Source organism: Marmota marmota, unplaced genomic scaffold (genome assembly GCF_001458135.2).
Source record: "Marmota marmota marmota unplaced genomic scaffold, marMar, whole genome shotgun sequence".
Taxonomy (NCBI): Eukaryota; Metazoa; Chordata; class Mammalia; order Rodentia; family Sciuridae; genus Marmota; species Marmota marmota.
In genome coordinates, this window is record NW_025999913.1 from 11,230,303 (window position 1) to 11,250,502 (window position 20,200).

Here is a 20,200-nt window from a genome sequence, read left to right on the forward strand (position 1 = left end):
GGTCACGTTTGCTCAGTCACTGGGGAGCTGCACTTCTTGCTCTGAGGGGTCATATTTTGCTGCCACTTTTTAACTTACTACCTTATTGTTTGTAGTCTTCTTTCTATGCAGGAGCAAGTTTCTTGTTGAGGTCCTGAAAGTGTGAGATGCTGTGCTCCACCGTGGCGTGTACATGTCATCTTTTCATGTGGCCACATAGTCTCCTCATCGTGTAGGATTTGTAGATTTTTTTTTTTTTAAAGCTGAAACACTTATACTGCTGCATGAAAACAGGATTTTTATCTATAAAATTCCTGCATTACTCAGTGTGAATTATGTCCATTTGGATTGTGGAATTTGGAATTTAAAAATTCCAGTAGCGCTACGAGCTGAGACACACACCTGTAATTCCAGCAGCTTGGGGGGGGGGGAGCCAAGGCAGGAGGATCACCAGTTCAAGGCCAGCCTCAGCAGTTTAGCAAGACCCTAAGCAGCTAAGTGAGACCCTGTCTCAGAAGTAAAACATGAAAAGGGCTGGGGTAGCTTCGTGGTCAGGTGCCCCTGGGTAGAATTCCCAGGCACGCCACCCCCTTCCCCTCAGTAGAACAAAAGAAAAATTAGTTGTTGTTTATTTTTTAGTTGTAGCTGGACCCAGCACCTTTATTTATTTATTTGTATATGGTGCTGTGGATCGAACCCAGGGCCTCGCAAGCGCCCGGCGAGCGCTCTACCCCAGAACCACAACCCCAGCCCTAAGTTTTCTAAATTAGAAGCAAAACATTTTTTTCAACAGGTGGAAGGGTGTGGGAGAGCACAGGTGTGTGGAGGCCAGGGAGTTAGTTCATTGGCTCTCCCCGGACTGCACTGGGGCTCCGTGACTGTGGCACTTGTCCTCCGCCGTCTTTCTCTGATCAGTGTTGCCCCAGGCCTGCCTGCAGCCAGGTGCCAGTACATTTAATTCAGAAACCGGGAGTGAGGCTTTAGAAACTTCAAGTGTTTTAATCAAATAGACTTTGTATCTACTGAATGTCACAAAGGATTTAGGCTTGTGTTTCCTCTAATTCTCGTGTTAAACACATATCCACCACTTCACCCAGCTATCCCGCTCCTCCCTTTATACCCAAAGGACTTAAAATCAGCATATTACAGTGACATGGCCATGTTTGTCCAGCTCAGTTCACACTAGGTTAACTATGGTACCAACTTAGATGCCGGTTAGTAGATGAATAGATAAAGAACACAAAATGGTATATGTACTCGATGAAATATTACCCAGCCTTAAAGAAGAATGAAATTATGGCATTTGCCCGTAAATGGATGGAGTTGGAGAATGTCGTGCTAAGCAAAATAAGCCAATCTCAAAAAACCAAAGGCTAAATATTTTATCTGACAAACAAATGCTAATTCCCAATAAGGGGGGTGGTGCTGGGGAAGAATAGTTACTTTAGCTGGTAGGGAGGGGAGAGGGCATGGGGACAGGAAGGATAGTGGAATGAAACAGACATTATTACCTTATGTACATCTATGACTGCATGACCGATGTATTTCTACAGCACATATAGTCAGAAAAATGAGAAATTATACCCCATCAATGTGGGACTAATACATAGAGGCATAAATGCATTCTACTGTCATGTTATAAATAGAACAAATTTATAAAAAACAAAAAGCCAAACACAATTTTTTTTTTTAAAAAAAAGCATGTATCCATTTGCAACAGTTAGGCTACTTTCCCCTTCAAATGCTCTAATGTTGTGTGTCCCACATACCTTCCACCCAATATGTCCGGACTTCAGCGTCCCCCGTCCCCTGTGACGGTGCCACCTCTGGGCTTAGCTCCCGGGTTACAGCCAGGCAGTTGATGGCAAAGATGCTCTGTGGGGTTGCTCTCTTTCCTTTCCTTCTAGAACATGGGGAGATTCTGTGCAGTGATTAGCTGTCCCCCTTGTTAATGGGACTGCCTCCGCTGCCCTTTGAAGGGATGTGGGCACTTCCACAAGCAGCGAAGTTTTTAAAGGGCTATAGGTTGCCCGTGACATAGCTGAGGAGTCGTGCCTTCTCCTTGTACTGAGTTGATTGCAGGGAAACAACTTTTACTCCTTAGGCAGAGCAAGAAGTACAAATACCTCGCAACATATTGCATTTAATGTTTTTTGGGGTGGTGAATTTATGCAATAAAAATTTAAAGATATTAACTTGTACAAAATAAACAGTTCGGTAGTATTTTGTTAAACAGTGGAATGTTATTTATAAATGTCACAGGGTTTTGAGCTTCACAAGTTTACTGTGCTCACTATTTTTATACACTGTGCTCATTACTGTTTTATATGATCTGCTCCCAACAAGACTGCAAGAGACAATTGCATTCATGTCCTGATTTTTGCTTGATTGATTTGAGTTAGGTGGCATTATCAGTCCCTTGGTGTTTTGGGATTCTTCCTTTGGAACTCTAGCAGATGTTCTTGGGGCCCTTAAATCTGCTGCCTGGCTCTTCTGTGTTCTGCCCTCCAGTGCCTCTTCTCGGGCTTGAGACAAGGTCCACATGGCTGGCCTGGAGCAGGCCAGAAGCATGCTCTCATTCCTGGAGATGCCGTGTTCAATATTGAGATTTTTGCAGTGAAGGAAGAGCTAGTCCTATACCAGTGATCAGTGCCAGGTCCGTTCTTGCATAACATTAAACTATGGCCGTGTCTTTGTGTGCAGAAAGGGACTTCCACTCTTGGCTACGGTGTTAGGGAAGGAGTACAAAAACTGTCCCAGGATTCATGAGGGCTCACATGCCTCTTGTAAGGCCTTTCTGGTCTAGGGAAGGGAGCGCCTCACATGTGCTCTGAGGATGCACAATGGTTCTTAGGGGAACAGGTCCATTTGAATCCCTGATTTAGGAGTTTGGGTTTGACCCTGCTGGCCAAGGGGGGGGACTGTGATTTCCTAGGGTTGGGTACACTAAGAAGATCTGCCCCCTGCATTTTACAGGCTCTGGCTCTTCAGGTATGCTCATCCGGCTGACTTCAGGAGGTAGGGGTGGGAGGGTTCGTGGTCTAGGTTAGTGGGCTGGGAGAGGGGAGGGTCAACGGGCAGAGTTGGACTTGTATGTTGGTCAGTGAAAGCTGTGGCTGCTCCGGTGCAGCAGGGCCTGCACTCCTTCTCGTTTCAGTTCCAGACACAGGGACGGAACCCATCAATCCCCACGTCAGTCACTGCCTGCTGTTTTTGAAGGGCTATATGTGTAGTTTGCACACGCTTATGCTTACACACCCAGCACTCGTGCACGTACTTTATGTCCCTGTAACAAATTTATGATGCCTTAAAGCAGGCCTGTGTGGCTTATGAGTGTGAGAGAACCTTAATTAGAAACAAAGGGTTTGCGTGGATGGCGTCCTTTCCTCCGGGTGTGCAGGATCTTATCGCTCCACATAGGTCTGTATCCTCCCGCCTCTGCCCGACTCTTAATTTTCCTTCTTGCTTTCGCAGGCCCAGGCTGCAAGCACAAAGGAAGTTTGCTCAGTCCCAGCCGAACAGCCCCAGCACAACTCCAGTGAAGGTCGTGGAGCCTTTGCTACCCCCGCCAGCTACTCAAATTTCTGACCTCTCCAAAAGGAAGCCTAAGACGGAAGACTTTCTCACCTTTCTCTGCCTTCGAGGTGAGCCCACGTGGCTGCTGTGTTGGAGGGCAGAGGAATGGCCCCTGCACAGGCCTGGCCCTGGCCCTCCTCTGCCACCTCCCAGCCTTCCTTCCCCAGCTGGGTTGGTGGGGGTCTCAACGAGAAGGTGCCCTCTAGCTTTTTGGACCAGCCGTCTGGGGAGTCTTTGTGTTTCTGTTGTTTTCATCTGACTTTTAACTCCCCCTTCTTAGTGAATGCTCAGCTGCGCTCTTGGTAGGTTTTTTGGGTGGTGGTGGTGGTTTCATTTTTGTTCTTTGGTGCTAGGGATTAAACCCAGGGGCTCTTGACTGTGGACCAACATCCTCAGTCCTTTGTACTGTTTAGTTCTCTAAGAGTCCAGGAAACTGTCTCAAGAACTAAGGGAGAGCCTGGGGGTGCAGCTCAGTGGTGAAGCGCCTCTGGTTCAGTATCCTGGATGGATGGATAGATGGGGGCGTCTCTGGAGGACACTGAGGGCCGGATGGGGAGGAGTTAGGAAGCCTGACCTTGTAGAGCTCCTTGGGTGAGCTTCATTGAGAAGAGGGTGAGCAAGAGGAGAAGCTTTGATATTGCATATTTGTGGAAAGGCTTGAATTGAAGTTCATTGTTTATTTAAAATTTTTTTGGGGGGGGGGTAATAAAGAATTTAAGTATATGGCTTTTTTCTGAACTTAAATATCTGCCTCCACCTGCCCCTCCCCCTGCCTGACATTTTTTATTGGTGCGTTGTAGCTGGAGGTGATGGTTGCCTGTGGTACCTGCACAGTGCAATGACCTAACTCTGCCAGTGTCCCTCCCCGTCACTCCCCTGCCTCCTGCATGACTGCATCTTGACCCATCTTAAGCACACTGATGTGTTACCTTCCCAGGGTGGGGGGTGTGGCATTGTCCTGTAACCTTCTGTTGGGACCCTCATAGGAGTGAGACATCCCCACTTCCCAGTGCTGCTGGTGCTTCCTGATTGATGTCCAGGGACTGTGTTCAGGATCGGCCTTGACTTCTGGTGCCCTGTGTTGCCTGCTCCGTGTGGAGGAGGCCCTTGGGCTATTTTTTTTTTTTTTTTTGATGACTTTGAAATTTGAAGGTGATAGGCCAGAAATTGTGTCGAATGGCCCTCGTGGTGTTTCCATGTAATTGGACTCAGGCTTTGCGTTCTGGGTAGGGATAGTTAGTGAAGTTGAACATGATCCTTCCTTCTTGCCTTTGGGTCCTCTGTCCCCGTTTTGGATGACGTTCTTGTTGGTCATTCCGTAGGGGTGATGAGCCTCCAGTGTGAAGTTACTCATTTCAACCTTCCTAGTACCCGAGGGATAAATCAAAAGTTTCTTTGAAGCTGGACCTCTTTCATTTCTCAGCTGAACCCATTTTTCTTAATCTGTTCATTTCTTGTTTTATGCAGAGGGCTGAGATCTGTTACTGTCACTGTTGGGCTCATCCCAGATCTTATCACTGGGAGCTCTTCTGGATGGCCATCTTGTCCTTGTGGACATTCCTGTCGTCCTTCCAGCCCTGCTTGCAGTACAGGTGTTCCAGGCCCATCTTGGGCTCTTACCCTGGTCCCCAGCTGGCCATTTCTCAAAGCTGCCCTGGTTGGTTTTATTGACAACTGATGTTTAGAAGTCGGGATCTGGGCCTTAGGTGTCCTGCAAGCTAATATTAGTGCTGTTTATTACTGGCACCCTTGGGTGCAGGTATGTTGGTAGTCCCTGGAGATGCTCTCATAACCCTCCTCAGCTGTGGATCACATGGCCGTTAAAGGAGGGCAGTGATGGACTAACCACCAGTTCATGTGTGCCAATCTTTCCAGAGCTCCCGTGGAGAGTTCCTGTGCTCCTGAGTGTTAATTCTAAGGGCTGGCATGTGCTGCTGGGGTGGCCATGGAGGGAAGAGAGGAGAGTGGCCGATAGGTATCAGGAATGCCGGGCGAGTGGGGCAGTGAGAAGGAATTTGAGCAAAGGAATATTCACAGGGTCCCTGGTATCATTAGCACGAGGAGCTCAGTGCAGTAATTAAAGTTCTGTGGTGGTGTGTGTGATGAGACTCTGTTTTGTGACCTGGGTCATGCATCTTTTTAATGCATTTGGAGCTAGATGCTTTAAAAGGGCACCCCCCCGGGAAATTTATTTGGCTATCTGGAATTGCTGAATGGTACTATTAAATAATAATAAAAAAAAGATTAAAAAGTAAACAAATTGCAAAAAAAAAAAAAAGTAAACAAATTGCACCTGGAGAAAATCTTGCCCAGCACTCACTTTGAGGTTTCAAGATTGTACTCAAAGAATTATCAACACAATTTACCTCTTTAAGATGTCCAGTGCAATAAAGGTCTAGATAAGAAACTTAAGAGATATGTAAAACAATTTTGGAAAAATGTTCTGAGTCTTGGAAATTTATTCCTTCATTTTGAATCAGGCAACAAAATTGATTTTATTTTTTTTAAAGCTGGTCCAAAATAAATACCCATTGCACTCTTACTTTTTTCTCCTATAGTCTTTATATCTAAGGTATTAAAAATGAGAGTCATTCTAGTTTCAAAATAACATGTTTTGGAGCCATGCACGGTGGCGCACACCTTTTATCCCAGGGACTTGGGAGGCTGAGGGAGGAGGATTGCAAGTTCAAGACTAGCCTCAAAGAGACCCTATGAGGCCTGTCTCAAAAAGGCTCAGTGTTTGAGCGCCCCTGCATTTCATCTCCTGTACCAAAACAAATGTTTTTGTTTTTTTTAAGATCAGGTATGTTTACCAGATCTGGCTGAACAAACCACAAATGATAGACATGGTGTGTGATACTTTTATGGCTCTGGAAATCGGGCGAATTAGATGGTATATTTTAATATGTAATTACTTGACCTTATTAAAATTCATTTTGAATTAGAGGGGTTATGTTGATGATCCCTATAATGTACTACTATTAATAATTTCAGTTTTAATTTTAAATGGTATCTAACTTTTGTGTTATAAAAGTATTTCTACTTCCTCTTAGGAATAGCAACAGAAAAGTAGGCAAGAGGGTAAACTCAAAACAGCTTGTCTTGGGTTGGCACAGACGACCATCACTCGCTGTCTCCTTTGCGCACATCTTACCAAGCCCAGCTCTGTGAACATACTCGAGGCATAAAATTCTTGAAAAGGTGCTGGATTGTGGTTTTTGTTGCAGGATCACATCCCTGCCTGCCTGTCATATTTTAGTAGTTGAACCTTGTTCCATTTGTAAATGTTTCCTAATTTGATAGCAACAGCTGATGACGCATATCCTCAGTTGAATCTTTGGCTGCTTTGAAGCCTTTCAGGTCACTTTGACAGTTAGGAATTGGACGAACATTCGAGACCTGCATTCTAAACCAAACAGAGCTTGTCAGCCTCAGACCTCACATCGAGCACAGGGAGTCCATCACCCTCAGGTGACAGTGGGCATGGGAGGGTAGACATGGCAGTCTTTAATAAGCTCATTATTATTTATAGGGGAAAAAATCAGGGTGCAGAAATAATGAAGGAATCCAGTCAAAGACCTGGTAGTGATGTTTGTGGCCGTGGATCACTCATCATTCTTCCTCCAGTTCCTGGTTATTAGTTTTTATTGGTCTCTGTGCTAGTTTGCGGTATTGGAGAGTAAGTGGTCTGTGGGAGGCAGGAAGTGGAATTCTTGAAGCCTTGTTGTTTGCTGTCCATGGGAGATCACTGGAGCCCAGTCCCTGTCTCCTAGAGGCCCCAGTGTGTGTCTTGCAAGTAGGCGCCCTGGACCATTACTAGTGGGATTAGCATGGATTTGGAAACAGACCAGCTAGTCATGTGGGCTTAAAAAAACCTTTAGTGAAATTTTTAAAGATGAGCCATATGTGGTGGCATACACTTCTGATCCAGCAGCTTAGGAGGCAGGCAGGAGGATTGATTGCAAGTTCAAGGTCAGCGTCAGCTGACTCAAAAAGGAACAGGGGATGTTCAGAGGTGCCTCTGGGTTCAATCCCCAGCACCAAAAAAAAAAAAATTTTTTTTTTTTTTAAATTCTCTCTCATGGGGCTTAAAGCCACCAGTCATGTTTGGAGAGGCTTTTTCCTTTCCTGTTGATGTCATGCCCTGGAATCTCCAAGGTGAAAGAGGATGGCAGGAACGTGTTGCGGGGGCCTGCCATGTGGCTCCCTTCAGTGGTTATTTCTAGGGGCCACACCCCTCTTGCCAGAGACGTAATTAGCATCTTCCACAGTGCCCGGTGAAGAGGGTTTGTGTGTGCCCTGTGCGTGATGCAAGGCGTGCCACTGCTGCCTTTCCTGTCACCAGGCTCGTTGTTGTTAATGAGTTCTGTCTTCCTCTCTTTGTTCTGACTATAATTATTAAGAGATTTAAAAGAGCTTAATGCAGCAGAGCAGTGGCAGGTTAAAAGATTCTCTTATTTACATTTTTCTCTTTATGAGGCACTGCAGATGAGGGGGATTCCCATAGGGGACTCCTGACGCTTGTGCACAGAAGCACCGCTCATTCTGACGACCGCGGCTGTCACACTGTTTGGCGTCCCAGCTTGGCCTTGCAAGGAGAGCCTTTTGGGGGGATTCCTAGCACATACCCTTGCCGTCAGCCATTGCGAAGCAGTGCTGTCTTGTTTTGGGGCTGCCTGCCTTTCGTTTCCCCTGTCTTACAAAATCTTTCACGATCAGCTGTCATTCAATCACTCATTAATTCAGCAAACCTTTATTGAACCTTTTTATATGCTAGACACTTAGAAAACAGGTTAGAGTTAGGAAAGCAGAAGTAGGTGGCAGATGAAATAGAAGAGGTGTACCGGGTGTGCGAAGGTGCCAGGGCCGGGTGTTCAATGTGGAGGCAGGAAGGGAATCCTGTTCCCACTGACTAGGATGGCTGCAGAAAGGAAGGGTCATTTGTGGTGACTCTGGTATATCAGAAGCCTTTGCAGAAAGGGACTGGGGAGAAATACCGCAGAAACCTCTGTGAGGCGTGTGTGGCTGTTGGGTTCCTTATAGTAGGGCTCTCGGGACACAGGTCAGATCCTGTGGGCCCTGAGCTAGATGTTGGGGTATCATGGAGGCTCATCAGCTGAGAGGGGTCTGAATCCTCCCAGAAGGTTGGGAAGATGACCCTGGTGCTCTCCTGAAATTGACCGAGGCTCCCCAGAGCCTGTTTTGGGAGGTGATTGTGGAAGCAAGGCAGAAGGTGGCAGAAGATTTCAATCCATGTTGGCCCAGTGTCCCCATCTGTAAAGTGGGTATTCCAGTTTCTGTTGTACACACTTGCTGGGGAAGGGGTGTGAAACGGCCCTGATGTGCCCAAGGCAGTCAACTAAGTATATTTGCTGTTACTCAGTGTTTTTTCTTTTTCCACAGAGGTAGTGGGGGCAGAGATGATTAGATTGAGATGTGGGTAGCCTCACATAAAAGACCCTGTGACTACGCTGCAGGTAATAGAAGGCACACGGAGGAGTTTCCTCTGAAGATGGTTGTTGGCCTTTGGCAAGGAGCACATATTTTGATTTATTACTGGCCTTGGGTATCGAGGAGGAGAATTATAAGTAGGGCGCATGCAAAAGTCTGGGGTGATTTTGAGGTCACAGAAATAAAGGGGATTAACCTGCTAGAAAGCAATTAAGCAATCTCCCAGTTGCAAGGAGCACTATGGCGCTAGTAATGAACTTCCCTGAGCAAAATGGGAATACTTCACATTATACATGCTCTTCAGGGAGGAAGGTGCTGTGTCAGGGTGATACACAACTCTCCCCTGCAGATTGTCCCCTCTGCAGAGTGTGGCATCTTAATTTCTGAGAAATGCAACAACGAGGTGGAGTGGTCACTGTCCTGGGGTTTCCATGGCCACCGTGCCCTTTGCTTTCTCTGCCTCAAGCCACCTTTTCTGCTTGGTTTCCCCCAGTGTCTCGGTTCTGCTGAGCAAGGGACTGATTCGCCAGGGTAGTTCATCAGCTAGTAATGAAGAAATATGAAACCTTGGGATTCTTGATGTGAGGAGGGGAAGGATGGATCTCTTTTAATTGCTCTGTGACCTTGATCAGCAGAGGCGCCAAGACGTTTGGCTCTGAGGATGGGCCCTGTTACAGGCCAGCTGGCCTCTGCCCAGGCCTGCTCTCCTGGAAGGTCGAGCAGGCTCCCTTCCCCATCAGGGGCTGTTGGTGCAGACCTGTCCTGCTGCTTGAAGTCCTCTCTGGCCCCCTGTGCACAGAGGTGTCCTTTAGTAGCCTTTTGAAATCCAGAGAAGGTAGATGGGGAAAACCTTTGCTGGCTATGAGGGGTTCATTCCCTGGATGGCATAAATGTCCCAGGAGTCCTCCTCCTGCAGGAAACACGGCCTGAGTATTCAGTGTGTGGGGATCTGAGGAAGCTGCCCTTGGCCTACCAGGTCACAGACTTGGGTGGCTATAGAGACTGGTGGTTGGTGAATTTTCTTTTCTACGCTGTGTCGATTCAAGATGATACTCAATAGCTAGAAAGGATGTGGGTGCAGTCCTGTCCTGGCTGGGCTGTGGTGTGATCCCTGTGTTTCGATTAAGGGAACCATACACTGCCTGACATCAGATTGACTGTGTGCTTGTAAAACTGTTAAGCCACCGTGTGGTGGATATTGGGAAGGAGTGTTCCGGGTTTTAATGACTGTTGTGGGAGGTAACTGGTGCCCATCATAATCTCAGTGCTGATTCCCTTGTTCCTGGGGTCTTGCAGACAGAACATGTGCCCTGACAGGGGAGATTACCCATTTTGGGGATCAGAGAGACATATCCATGTGCCTGTGGATTTAGGCCAGTGCCCAAGGTGACCTCATGACCAGGAAGTTGTTACTTGATCCCTCATTTTTCTTTGGAAAAGACTTATATGTGACCGACCTGTTGTCAAGTGTCCTCGCGCTCTGGTGTTTTCTGTCGGGTGTCCTCCACATCCAGTGAATTGGCTTTGCATGTCTCGTCCTGGTTCCTGGCCACACAGCCTGCTTACTTTCATTTGGGAAAGGAGATACGAGGTACGCTGCCTTTCCCCTCACCACTCAGTGTGAGGCCTCACAGCCACAAGCTGTTTGACACCTGAGTCTCAGGATCAGCCTGATGCCACCACTCCTGTGGGAGTTGCTCAGGGGCTTTCATGCCCGCTGCTTTGCAGCCTTTGGGGTCCTGACACGTGATTGGTCTGAAGACATATATCACCTGCATTTTGCATGCAGAAAACCGAATATTCCTGGCATGGAAGTGACTGTTGGCGTGAAGCCTTCATCTTAAGAGTTGTGGATTCTGTAAGGTGCTTTTCAATAGTTGGCTTTTTTTTTTCTTGTATTTGCATATTAAAGGGAAGACCAGTTCCAGGATGAGCATGATTGACAGGCAGCCCCTCCTTCAGTAAGAAGTAGGAGCTCCCTTTGTGAGTGGCCTTCAGTGTGGAGGACTATTACCCCAAAGCCTGCTGCACATTTGGCTCTTGGTGTCTGGGGTGACTTGAAATGAACACTTTAGTTTTACAACATTTTTAATATCTTCAGGAGAAGTCATAGCTGTGACTTTTGTTGATATAATGGAGCTAAATCTTTTAAGACTTGAATGTGAACACTTAAGAAAATAAGAGCACATGGAGGATCTGGGCAAGACAGATAATTTTAGGATAGTATGTGTGTATTCAGGCGATGCTTGGAAAACCCTTTTGTAAATTCTTCCCTTGGAAATTGTAGAGGCTGACTTGGAAGGGTCAGCAAGATGGCCATCCAGCATGCTGTTGCTGCCCCATGGTGTCTATATGTGTGTGAATGGACATGTGGTCTCTTTGGATCAGTGGACTAAAGTAGCTGCACTCGCTGATTTGTATCGCTTACCCTGATAGGATGGAGCCCCCCTCCTGCTCAGAAAATCAGGGTAGCTCTCCCTCTTGCCCCCCACATCATTCCCTACCAGTTCTGTCTTGAGTTTTGCATTTTAAATTTAGTCTGAAAATAGGGGCTGATTGCTTTTCATTCTCTTTATGGATCCTCAGGTTGACTGTTGAGGAACTGCAGCTCACTGGGCCTGTCCCCATGTTAATTGGGTCAAATACTGGAATTTGACTTTCCAGCTAAATGACTGTATACAAGGGAATCCCTTTAGGGTCTTTCCAAAACAGAGTTGAGCTATATTTGGCTTGTTAAGATTAAGAGCTGGTCGAGGGATGGAAGATAATGGGAAGGAGGGTTTGTCTGTGTACATAATTCATGGAGAAGAATCCAACTTTATAGAAACCAAAGCCCAAATTAGAGAAAGCAAGCTTTTGGATTAAAACAATTTCTGTTGTGGTTGTAACATGCCACAGTTTGATTTTTGTCCAGATGAAAACATTTGGTTTGCATTTCAGTAAATATTGTGGAGACATTGCCAGCTAATTCTGAAAAGTAATGAAATACGGCTTTGCCAAAGCGCAGATGCGTGCCGTACTCCTGATTTCTCTTATCTGATCCAAGTTCAGATTTTTTTTTTCACATTTGCTAATGCACTTGAATAATCGGGGGAGAAAATATGTTTGTAATTTTAATAGGAAACTGTGTCTGTCATCACTGAGTATAAAATACGCTCTCCTGTGTCGTCCCCCCCCCCCGCCTTTACCGGCTAAAACATTCACCTTCCATTGATTGCTTCTTAAAACTGCAGAGCTTGTACAGGAGAGAGATGATGTGATTCCATGGGATAAGTCAGTCTGTCTTATGACCTTGATGTCATGGAGGGGGTTGTGTCTTAACATAGAGAGTCTGCCCTGAGAATGGAGGGATGTGGGGGTGCCTGGGCCCCTCTCGAGACTCCCTTGTTTCACCAATCTTGCTGGTGTTTTGCCACAGTGGGTTGGTGATCCTTCCATGACGGTCCCTTTTCTGAAGGTGTTTTCTGGTTGTGAACCCCTGGCTCCTGCTTCTCCTTGCTGTTGGCTGTTGTCCGCAGGTCCAGTCTCACTGCCCCAGGTGCTTCCTACAGCAGGCCTTTCAAAAGACTGTCCCACGTGATGTTGGAGGACTGAAGTTTCTTTAATAAAATTGCCAGTTATGAAGCCAAGCCCATGTGCCAGCCTCTGCAAGTGGTAAAAGAAAGATTAAAGGTTACTTAGTTTTGCATCGAGCCTGCAGCACTGTGCTCCTGGAGGACTCCCACTCACTCCTTCATACTGCGGAGCGTGGGAAGATTTCCCCCAGTACCTAGTGGCCAGACCGTGGCTCTGCCCCGAGGGTTTGAAATACCCTTTCCTTCCTGTTGTGTTTGTACCCTGTCCCCCTCTGCGCCCAGCTGTGAGTTAATCAAGCCTGCTCCTAGGTGGGGAGGAAGTCGCTGTTTTCTGTAGTAAGTGGTTTGAAGATGCTTTTCCCTTCTGTGTTTCTGGGGTGGTTGAGCCGTTTACTGGGATTGTGCTGCAGTGGTCGCTGTTCTTCCCTCGCCTTGATCGTTTTCTTCTTGGTGCGGAACATGCAAGTTAGCTTTTCGCCACTGAGACCAAGATGCTGAGGAAGAAAGGTTCATTTTGGCCCATTGTTTCAGAGGACTCGATGTAGTCTGTACTTGGCTAGCTCCAAGGCCGAGCATGGCAGAGGAAGGCCACTCACTGGAGACGGCCAGGACGCAGAGACAGGAGCTGAACCCTCCCAGTGGGCATGCCTTCCTCAGCTGGGTCCACCTCCCCGTCGTCCATTCAGCTATCACTGATGAGTTCATGTGATGAGCTAATCTGCAGACAGTGTCGGAACTCCTGGGATTTAGTCACTGCCCCAAGCCCCACCTCTGAACCTGGCTGCATTGGGACCGTGATTTCGGCAGGTGTTCCAGACCCAAAGCTGGGCATGTAAGAAGAGATGATCTTGCTGGTTCTGCCCTGACAAAGCGAGAGGCTTGTACTTCTTTTGGCTGGAGCTGTGACTTCTTATAACCTGGAGTGCTCGTTGGCCTCTGTCCCTTTGCAGACGGACATGCCAGCGGGATTCCTAGAGGGATTTCCAACCGCAGACTGGTGGCACAGTGTGGGGCCAGCACTGCGCGACTGTTGGAGTTGGTCTTTTGTTCCTGTGGGGCATTAACAAGGTTGGTGAGGTGCAGAGGAGGCCGAGCCTAGTTCTGCACGGCTGTGCCTTCTGGGACATGTTCTCGAATCCCTATGTTACATGGGCAGCAGTGGATTGGCAGTGGCATCTTGGAGAAGGACACTTGATGAACAGGTCCTATCCAGCTCAGAGGGGCCGTGTTGCCTTGGTACTTGTCGGAGCCAAGAGTGCATGCGAGGCAGCCGCGAGCAGAGGCCCTCCCTGTGTGGTGAGCAGTTTGTTCCTGGAGCGCCTTCCTCCTCTCTCAGGAGGCTTTGTGTGGCCCAACTGGGTTTTGCACCTCTAGGTCCAGGCCAACATTTTCATCTGAGTAGTCAGAATCACCTGTTAGGTTGAAGGTGATCCGCTTTTATCCCTGGTGTGCCCATGCATAGAGGAGATCCTGTCCTTTGGCATCTCTGACTGGATGATCACATTGCTTTGTGCAAAAGCCTTTGGTTTGAGAGCAAGTTCCGAGGGGGTGCCGCTCCTCCCCAAGGTCCTCTGCTTCCTGTCCTACATTCTCTTACCTGCTAAGGAGATGTAAAAACAGATTCATTCATAAGATTGGCTGTGTTCCTCTGGTTTTGAAGAAGTTACTCTGTGTAGGAAAGGTTTGGTTATGGGTTAAGTGTCCCCCAAAGACTCCTGTGATGAGAGGCTTTGACTCCAGGGTTGTGGATTGTTAGGAGGTGAACTTTACAGCTGTGGCCAAGTGAGTGGTCTGTACATAGGTCTTGGTGGGGACCCTGTCCCTGGAAGGATTTAAGTAGTCCCTGTGGACCTGTTGGTAGCTCTTGGAGAGAGTTGTTATAAAAGGAGCAATCCTGTCCCATTGGACTCTCTGATTCTTGACTTCCCAGCGGAGTTTTTTTCTGTGTGCTCCTTGCCAAAACCTGTGCCTGCACATATGGTTTGAACTGTGAACTTCCAAAACTGTGCAGGAAATAACACCCCCTCTCTTGTAAGTAGTCTGTCAGGTATTTTGTCACAGTAATCAAAAGCTGACTAATGCATGCTTCTTTTAGGACAGCAGTGTTAGTTCTTTGGGATACAGACTTGATGTTCGCCCCGTTCTCTGAGCATCTTGCATATAAGGAATGTGAATTGCTGTGTGCTGCTTTTGTAGGGTTTGAGTTAGGAAGTTCATTCCTTGCGTGTTTTTTTACATGCTTCATGTGGACTTCTACCTGATTCTCTTTGAATCAGATCTTGCTGTCCTGTTTTCACATCCCTCCCTGAGAGCCTCAGTTGCCTTTTCTGCTGGGGGGAGAGGAGGCTCTCCTCGGCACATCGCCTGGCTCTGCCCGGCTCAGCAAATGTTACTACAGGGCCAGCACGCAGCCCTGCTGTGCTGACACCCCGTCCTTCTCACTGTGCCAGATGCTGGGTAGGAAGGCTGCTCTTGAAAAGAAATGTAGAAGCAGATGAGGGGAATTTGTGTACAAGTGGCCAGAGCTTCCACGTCGGATGTGTGGTCTAGGGTTGCCACGGAACACGCAGTATTTTATTTGGCATGTGTATTTGTGGGTGTGCTGGAATGATGTGGATCTATAACAAAATAATGTGGCTGTGGAGGGACCCTGTACCCACCTGGGAATGGCCATTCCTGAGAGGAAACCCCCAAGAGGAAGCCAGGAAGTGTGGGGTCTCCTTTTCCCTAGCTAGTCTTGCACTAATTATAAAAGTGTTCAGGATGAGAATATATACTTTGTACAGGTGAGACTGTAGCTAGGTATTCTCTTCAGATTTTTTTGGTGGGGGCAGATACTAGGAATTGAACCAGAGGCACCGAACCACATCTCCAGCCCTTCGTATTTGGAGACGAGGTCTCAGTAAGTTTCTTGCTGAGTTGCTAGGCTGGCCTCAAACTTGCGATCCTTCTGTCTCCGCCCCCTCAGCTGGGATTATAGACTTGTGATTTACAGGCCCAGCTGTAAATTCTTAACTCTTTATTTACTGTCTTACTTTTGTTTGATTAAAAGTTTCCTCTCAAGTCTAGGTCAGGTTTAGGAACTTCTCTGGAGAATCTGATTCTGAATGGAAATGATACAGGGGAGAGACGAGCACAGAGCAGCCCAGGTGACGGGCTGCAGTTCTGTCAGGTGCAGGCGTCATGTTTCTGGCTGTGCTTGGCCTGGGGATGTGTGTCCTGGTGGTTGGTGGGAAGCTGCAGCAGAAGGGAGGATGGGACAGGTGTTAGTCTGCATCTTTGGGGTATGAGTTTTAGGTTTGCCATGCTAGGTCCCTGGAGCTACTCATTCATCCTGTCTCCTTGTTAAAGAGCGTGCTGTCCCCATGTGGACAGAGTGGTTTTAACCATTAGATGTGAAGTTTGGGAAGGAGGGCACCTGGCTACTTGTATTTATCTGATGTTGCAGAGTGTTAGCTCACGCACAGGAGTGTTGGGCAAGAGGAGAGATTTAGCCTACATGCCTCAGTCCGTGGGGGCAGCTATCCCAGGAACAACTCAGAGGAGAGAAGAAGACCTTTGGATTTTAGCAGCCTCTAGCCTACAGAGTGTACCGGTGACCCAAGTGACCTCCTTCTGAAGTGTCCTTCTGATGAGGAAGAACTTGTACGATAAGGACCTTGTTCTGGTGCTGTGCCCCCGAAGTACAGAAATGATAGCATTGGAGGTGGGGCCATTAAGATGCGAGGGAGGGAGGGAGAGTGTGTCAGTGTCTTTGAGGAGAATGTTTTGTTTTCTTCTTAAATCCAGCACTTTCTAGCACTGTGCAGGAATTTATTTTAATAATTTTACATCCCATTAGCCTAATCATATCAGAGTAGCTTCTAAGTGCATTAGGGTCTTGAAGAATCTGCATCTCTCTTTCCCTCAGCATGAATACCAGGCAGTGATGTTTATAGAAGCAAACAAGTCAGGAACTGGTGGTGTGGCTGAGGGGTGGAGCACTTGCCTAGCATGTGCAAGGCCCTGGTTCCATCCCCTGCCCTGCAGTGAATGAATGTTAAATTCTGTTTTTATTACTTCCTTCTCTGATTGTCTTTTCTTTCATTTTAAAAGTCTAGTAAGTTAAATGCATATTGCAGATTAGTCTCTTTCTTGGCAGAGTTTTTGTGTTTTTTTAATTGTTAAAAGGTCATAGATAAAGTTAAATTTTCTGGAGAATATTTGAAAATTTCAAGTGGCAGTTGTATGAATAGGTTCATTGGCAAGAGTTGGGTTCGTAGCTCTGCAAGTGCCTCCATTGGGGTCTCCTTCTGGAAGGGGTGAACATCAAGGCTGGTGTTTAAACCTCTTACACATCTCGTCTTTCCTTACCCACTAGGTTCTCCCGCGCTGCCCAACAGTATGGTTTATTTTGGAAGCTCTCAGGATGAGGAGGACGTCGAGGAGGAAGATGACGAGACAGAAGACGTCAAAACAGCCACCAACAATGCTTCATCTTCATGCCAGTCAACCCCCAGGAAAGGAAAAACCCACAAGCACGTTCACAACGGGCATGGTAGGTCCTCCCCAAGGATGGGGTGAGAAGGAGAGAGCTGGACGAGCCCATGCTCGGGTGGCAGCAGAGCCAGCTCTGGGTGCTTTACTATGCACCCAACTCTTCACGGGCAAAGAGGTCACTCACACAGCAGAGCAGTCTCAGGTGGGCGAGAGCATGGATGGAGATATGAGGGTAGATTTCCTGTGCTGTGGAGGCCCGAGCCACAGGCAAGAGGGCGCGTGTCTCCATGGGGATGGTCACAAGATCGTGTGAGAGCTTTGGTGATGAGCTTCTGTGACTCCAGCAGGTGGCTGTAGTGTAGAAATCCCTTCTGTGAAATGGAGAAGACGCACCTTATGACACAGAACCATCTCCCCTCGAGGGTTAGAGGGCTGGGGAAAAGGGAAACAAAGGGCGGGAGTAGGAGTCTGGCTGCCAGAGATGGGCAGCTGCAGGTCACAGGCCGGCTGGGGGAGGGCTGGTGGCCTTCCTGCTCTGGAAATCTGAGGTGGTCTTGGGGATGAGGATTTGCTAACCGGACAGGACTTGAGGAGGTAGGGTATGGAGGTCGTGATTGCGGGCAGTTTCCTGGCCAGTACCAGGAACTGAATGTGGGTGGCTTGGGAGGCTAAGTACAGTCCCATCCTTTAGTGACGGGATTCATTCTGAGAAATGCATGTTAGGTGACACTGCTTAGTGAGAATCAGACCTGCCTGCCACAGCTGTCCCTTGGCAGAGGTGCAGTCAAGGCCAGGTGTGCGAGGCTGCTGCTGGCAGGACTGTCGTACACCTTTATTTTACAGTAAGATTTTGAAAATGGACAATGTTTGCAAATAATGGCACAGCCCGTAGTCACCCCACCAACATCACGCTCTTTCTAATTGTAAGTGCTGACATTTGTGTGAGCCACACATCAATCAGGTGGGTCAAAAACATCACCACAGATGTCCCACATGTGCTATAGTGTCACGTGCAGAGTGGCTGTGATGTCATCTTGAGGTTCCTTCTTGTCTGAAATGCTCTTGTGTGGAATGCAGCTGTCTGAAGAGGAAGGGGTGTGTGTGGCGTGACTGCAGAGGTGGCCCTGAGAGACCTGGTGCAGAAGAGCCCAGAGGAGAGGGAAGCCAGGAGGTGGCAGCTGGGGCTGATGGGCTGCTTCTTGCTGTGGTCTGCTCCGCTGCACTGGATGCCCCTCGTCCAGGATGGACGGGGCGGGGGGCTCTCTGCTGCTAGCAAGTGAAGCAACATCTCGCTGTCCCTTCAGCGTGGGTACCCTCAGGTCCTCCTGCCTGTGTGAACTGGGGCGGGTGTTCCGGGTGGGCGTCGCTCAGACCAGCGCCACCCTGTGCCTGCACCCATCATCAGGCTCTTTGTCCACTCACTAAGATTCGTCTGTCCCCCCTCCTGCTTGGGGGGGCTGTATTTAGGTGGCATATATACATAGCAGAGCCCTTGTTAAGGACTTGGAGTTTAATTGGGGAGACGGGGCTAATGAAAACAGAATAGTCCTGACATACAGGTGCAGGGGTGGAGATGAACTTTCCAGGGACTTCCGAAGAGCAACATGAGGCTGAGGCAGGAGGGTCACGGTTTGAGGCCAGCCTCAGCAGCTCAGTGAGACCCTGTCTCAGTGTAAAATTTGAAAGGGACTGGGGGTGTAGCCCAGTGGTGGAGGGCCTGCCTCAGGAAGCTCCTGGGCTTGATCCCCAGGACACCAAGAAATCCGACCACCACCCAACCAACACACCCCAGAGAACAAAGAACAGAGCATGAGAGGTTCAGGCCCTGTGAGTGGGGGCTGTGGCCCCTGCCGTGGTGGGCCTCGGGTCTGCAGGGTCAAGGGGGTTCACACGCCCTCAGGCTGGAGGAAGGATTCACTGTGGCTGAGTTCAGATGTGGAGATAAGGTGAGCTAAGCCAAGTTCAGACACTTTCTGGCAGCAGAATGTAGTTTGAAATCAAAGGAAAAATGGTCCGAGTTGGAGGGATCCATCCAGGGAGAGCAGATGAGAATGTGAACTTGAGAACATGCAGCACTACAGCGCTTCCCAGAGACCCAGAGAAGTGGCTGTCATAGGAGAGAGGATGGTCTCATCGTCACATGGTGGGAATGTATTTGCCATGTGCAGGATCCGATGGCCTCCTGGACCCGCTGGGCCTTTCGCCCTTCTGCGGTTGGGCAGGTGTGCTCGTCGTCCTGCCGATGGTGACGTTCGTCCCATGTGTCTGACAGTTGGGCTGCATTTCCAATTTCCCAGCTCATCTGAGCTTGGGTCACTGGCGATTTTCCCATAGGTTCAACCTATGATGCGACGGACAGTCTTTCAGGTGCACTGGTCTTTGGTTCTCTTTCAACAGCAGCTTCAGGGTGATCAGGTGGAGGGGCACGTTGCAGGGTGTGTGTGCAGGGCGCGTGTGCAGGGCAAGGACAGCAGCCTGTCCTGGCCACTGCCTTTGTCATTGGAGCCGAGCAGAAGTGTATCCCTCTGTCTGCATCTCTGGGTGTCTGTGTTTGTGTGCACACACACAAAGCTCATTTTTGAAAATGCTTTGAGATTTTTACATGGAAAACAATACTGTTGTATTCTGCTATCTTTCCTATCCTCTACAACAGTCACTAGTATGGCAATATGTAAAAACGTGGATGTGTAACCGATGTGATTCTGCAATCTGTATACGGGGTAAAAATGGGAGTTCATAACCCACTTGAATCAAATGTAGGAAATATGATATGTCAAGAGCTTTGTAATGTTTTGAACAACCAATAAAAAAAAATACTGTTTTGTTTCACAGCATAAGAAGCCCATGGCAGCTGCCACCCCGGCCTGGAGCGTTTGTTGGAGGGGGTCCTTGGTGAGCCACCCTCCAGGCCTCTTCTGTTTTGACCTTATCTAACCGGTGCTCAGCTGCAGCCTCAGAGAGTTGCCTTTGGCTCACCTCCAGCCTGGTCATGGAACCCCGCCCCCGTGGAACCCAAGGGGAGCTTCAGGAAGGGGGAGTGGGGTGCAAGTCCAGCCCAGGTGCTCTGCCCTCTGATGGATTTCTTCCTGAAACCAGGCCTTGCTGCTCCAGTGCTGTTTCCCACAGCCCTGCCCCTCACC

The 20,200-nt window shown here is 48.3% G+C and overlaps 1 protein-coding gene across 1 annotated transcript in view; it reads left to right on the top strand.

Moving 5' to 3' along the window:
- Positions 1-20,200, top strand: part of Jarid2 (jumonji and AT-rich interaction domain containing 2) — a 229,215-nt gene that overhangs the window by 165,777 nt on the left and 43,238 nt on the right. The window contains exons 4-5 of the mRNA XM_015494046.2: positions 3,454-3,623; positions 16,942-17,118. Of these exons, the coding sequence (XP_015349532.2) occupies positions 3,454-3,623; positions 16,942-17,118 (347 nt within the window). The remainder of the gene's footprint in view (positions 1-3,453; positions 3,624-16,941; positions 17,119-20,200) is intronic.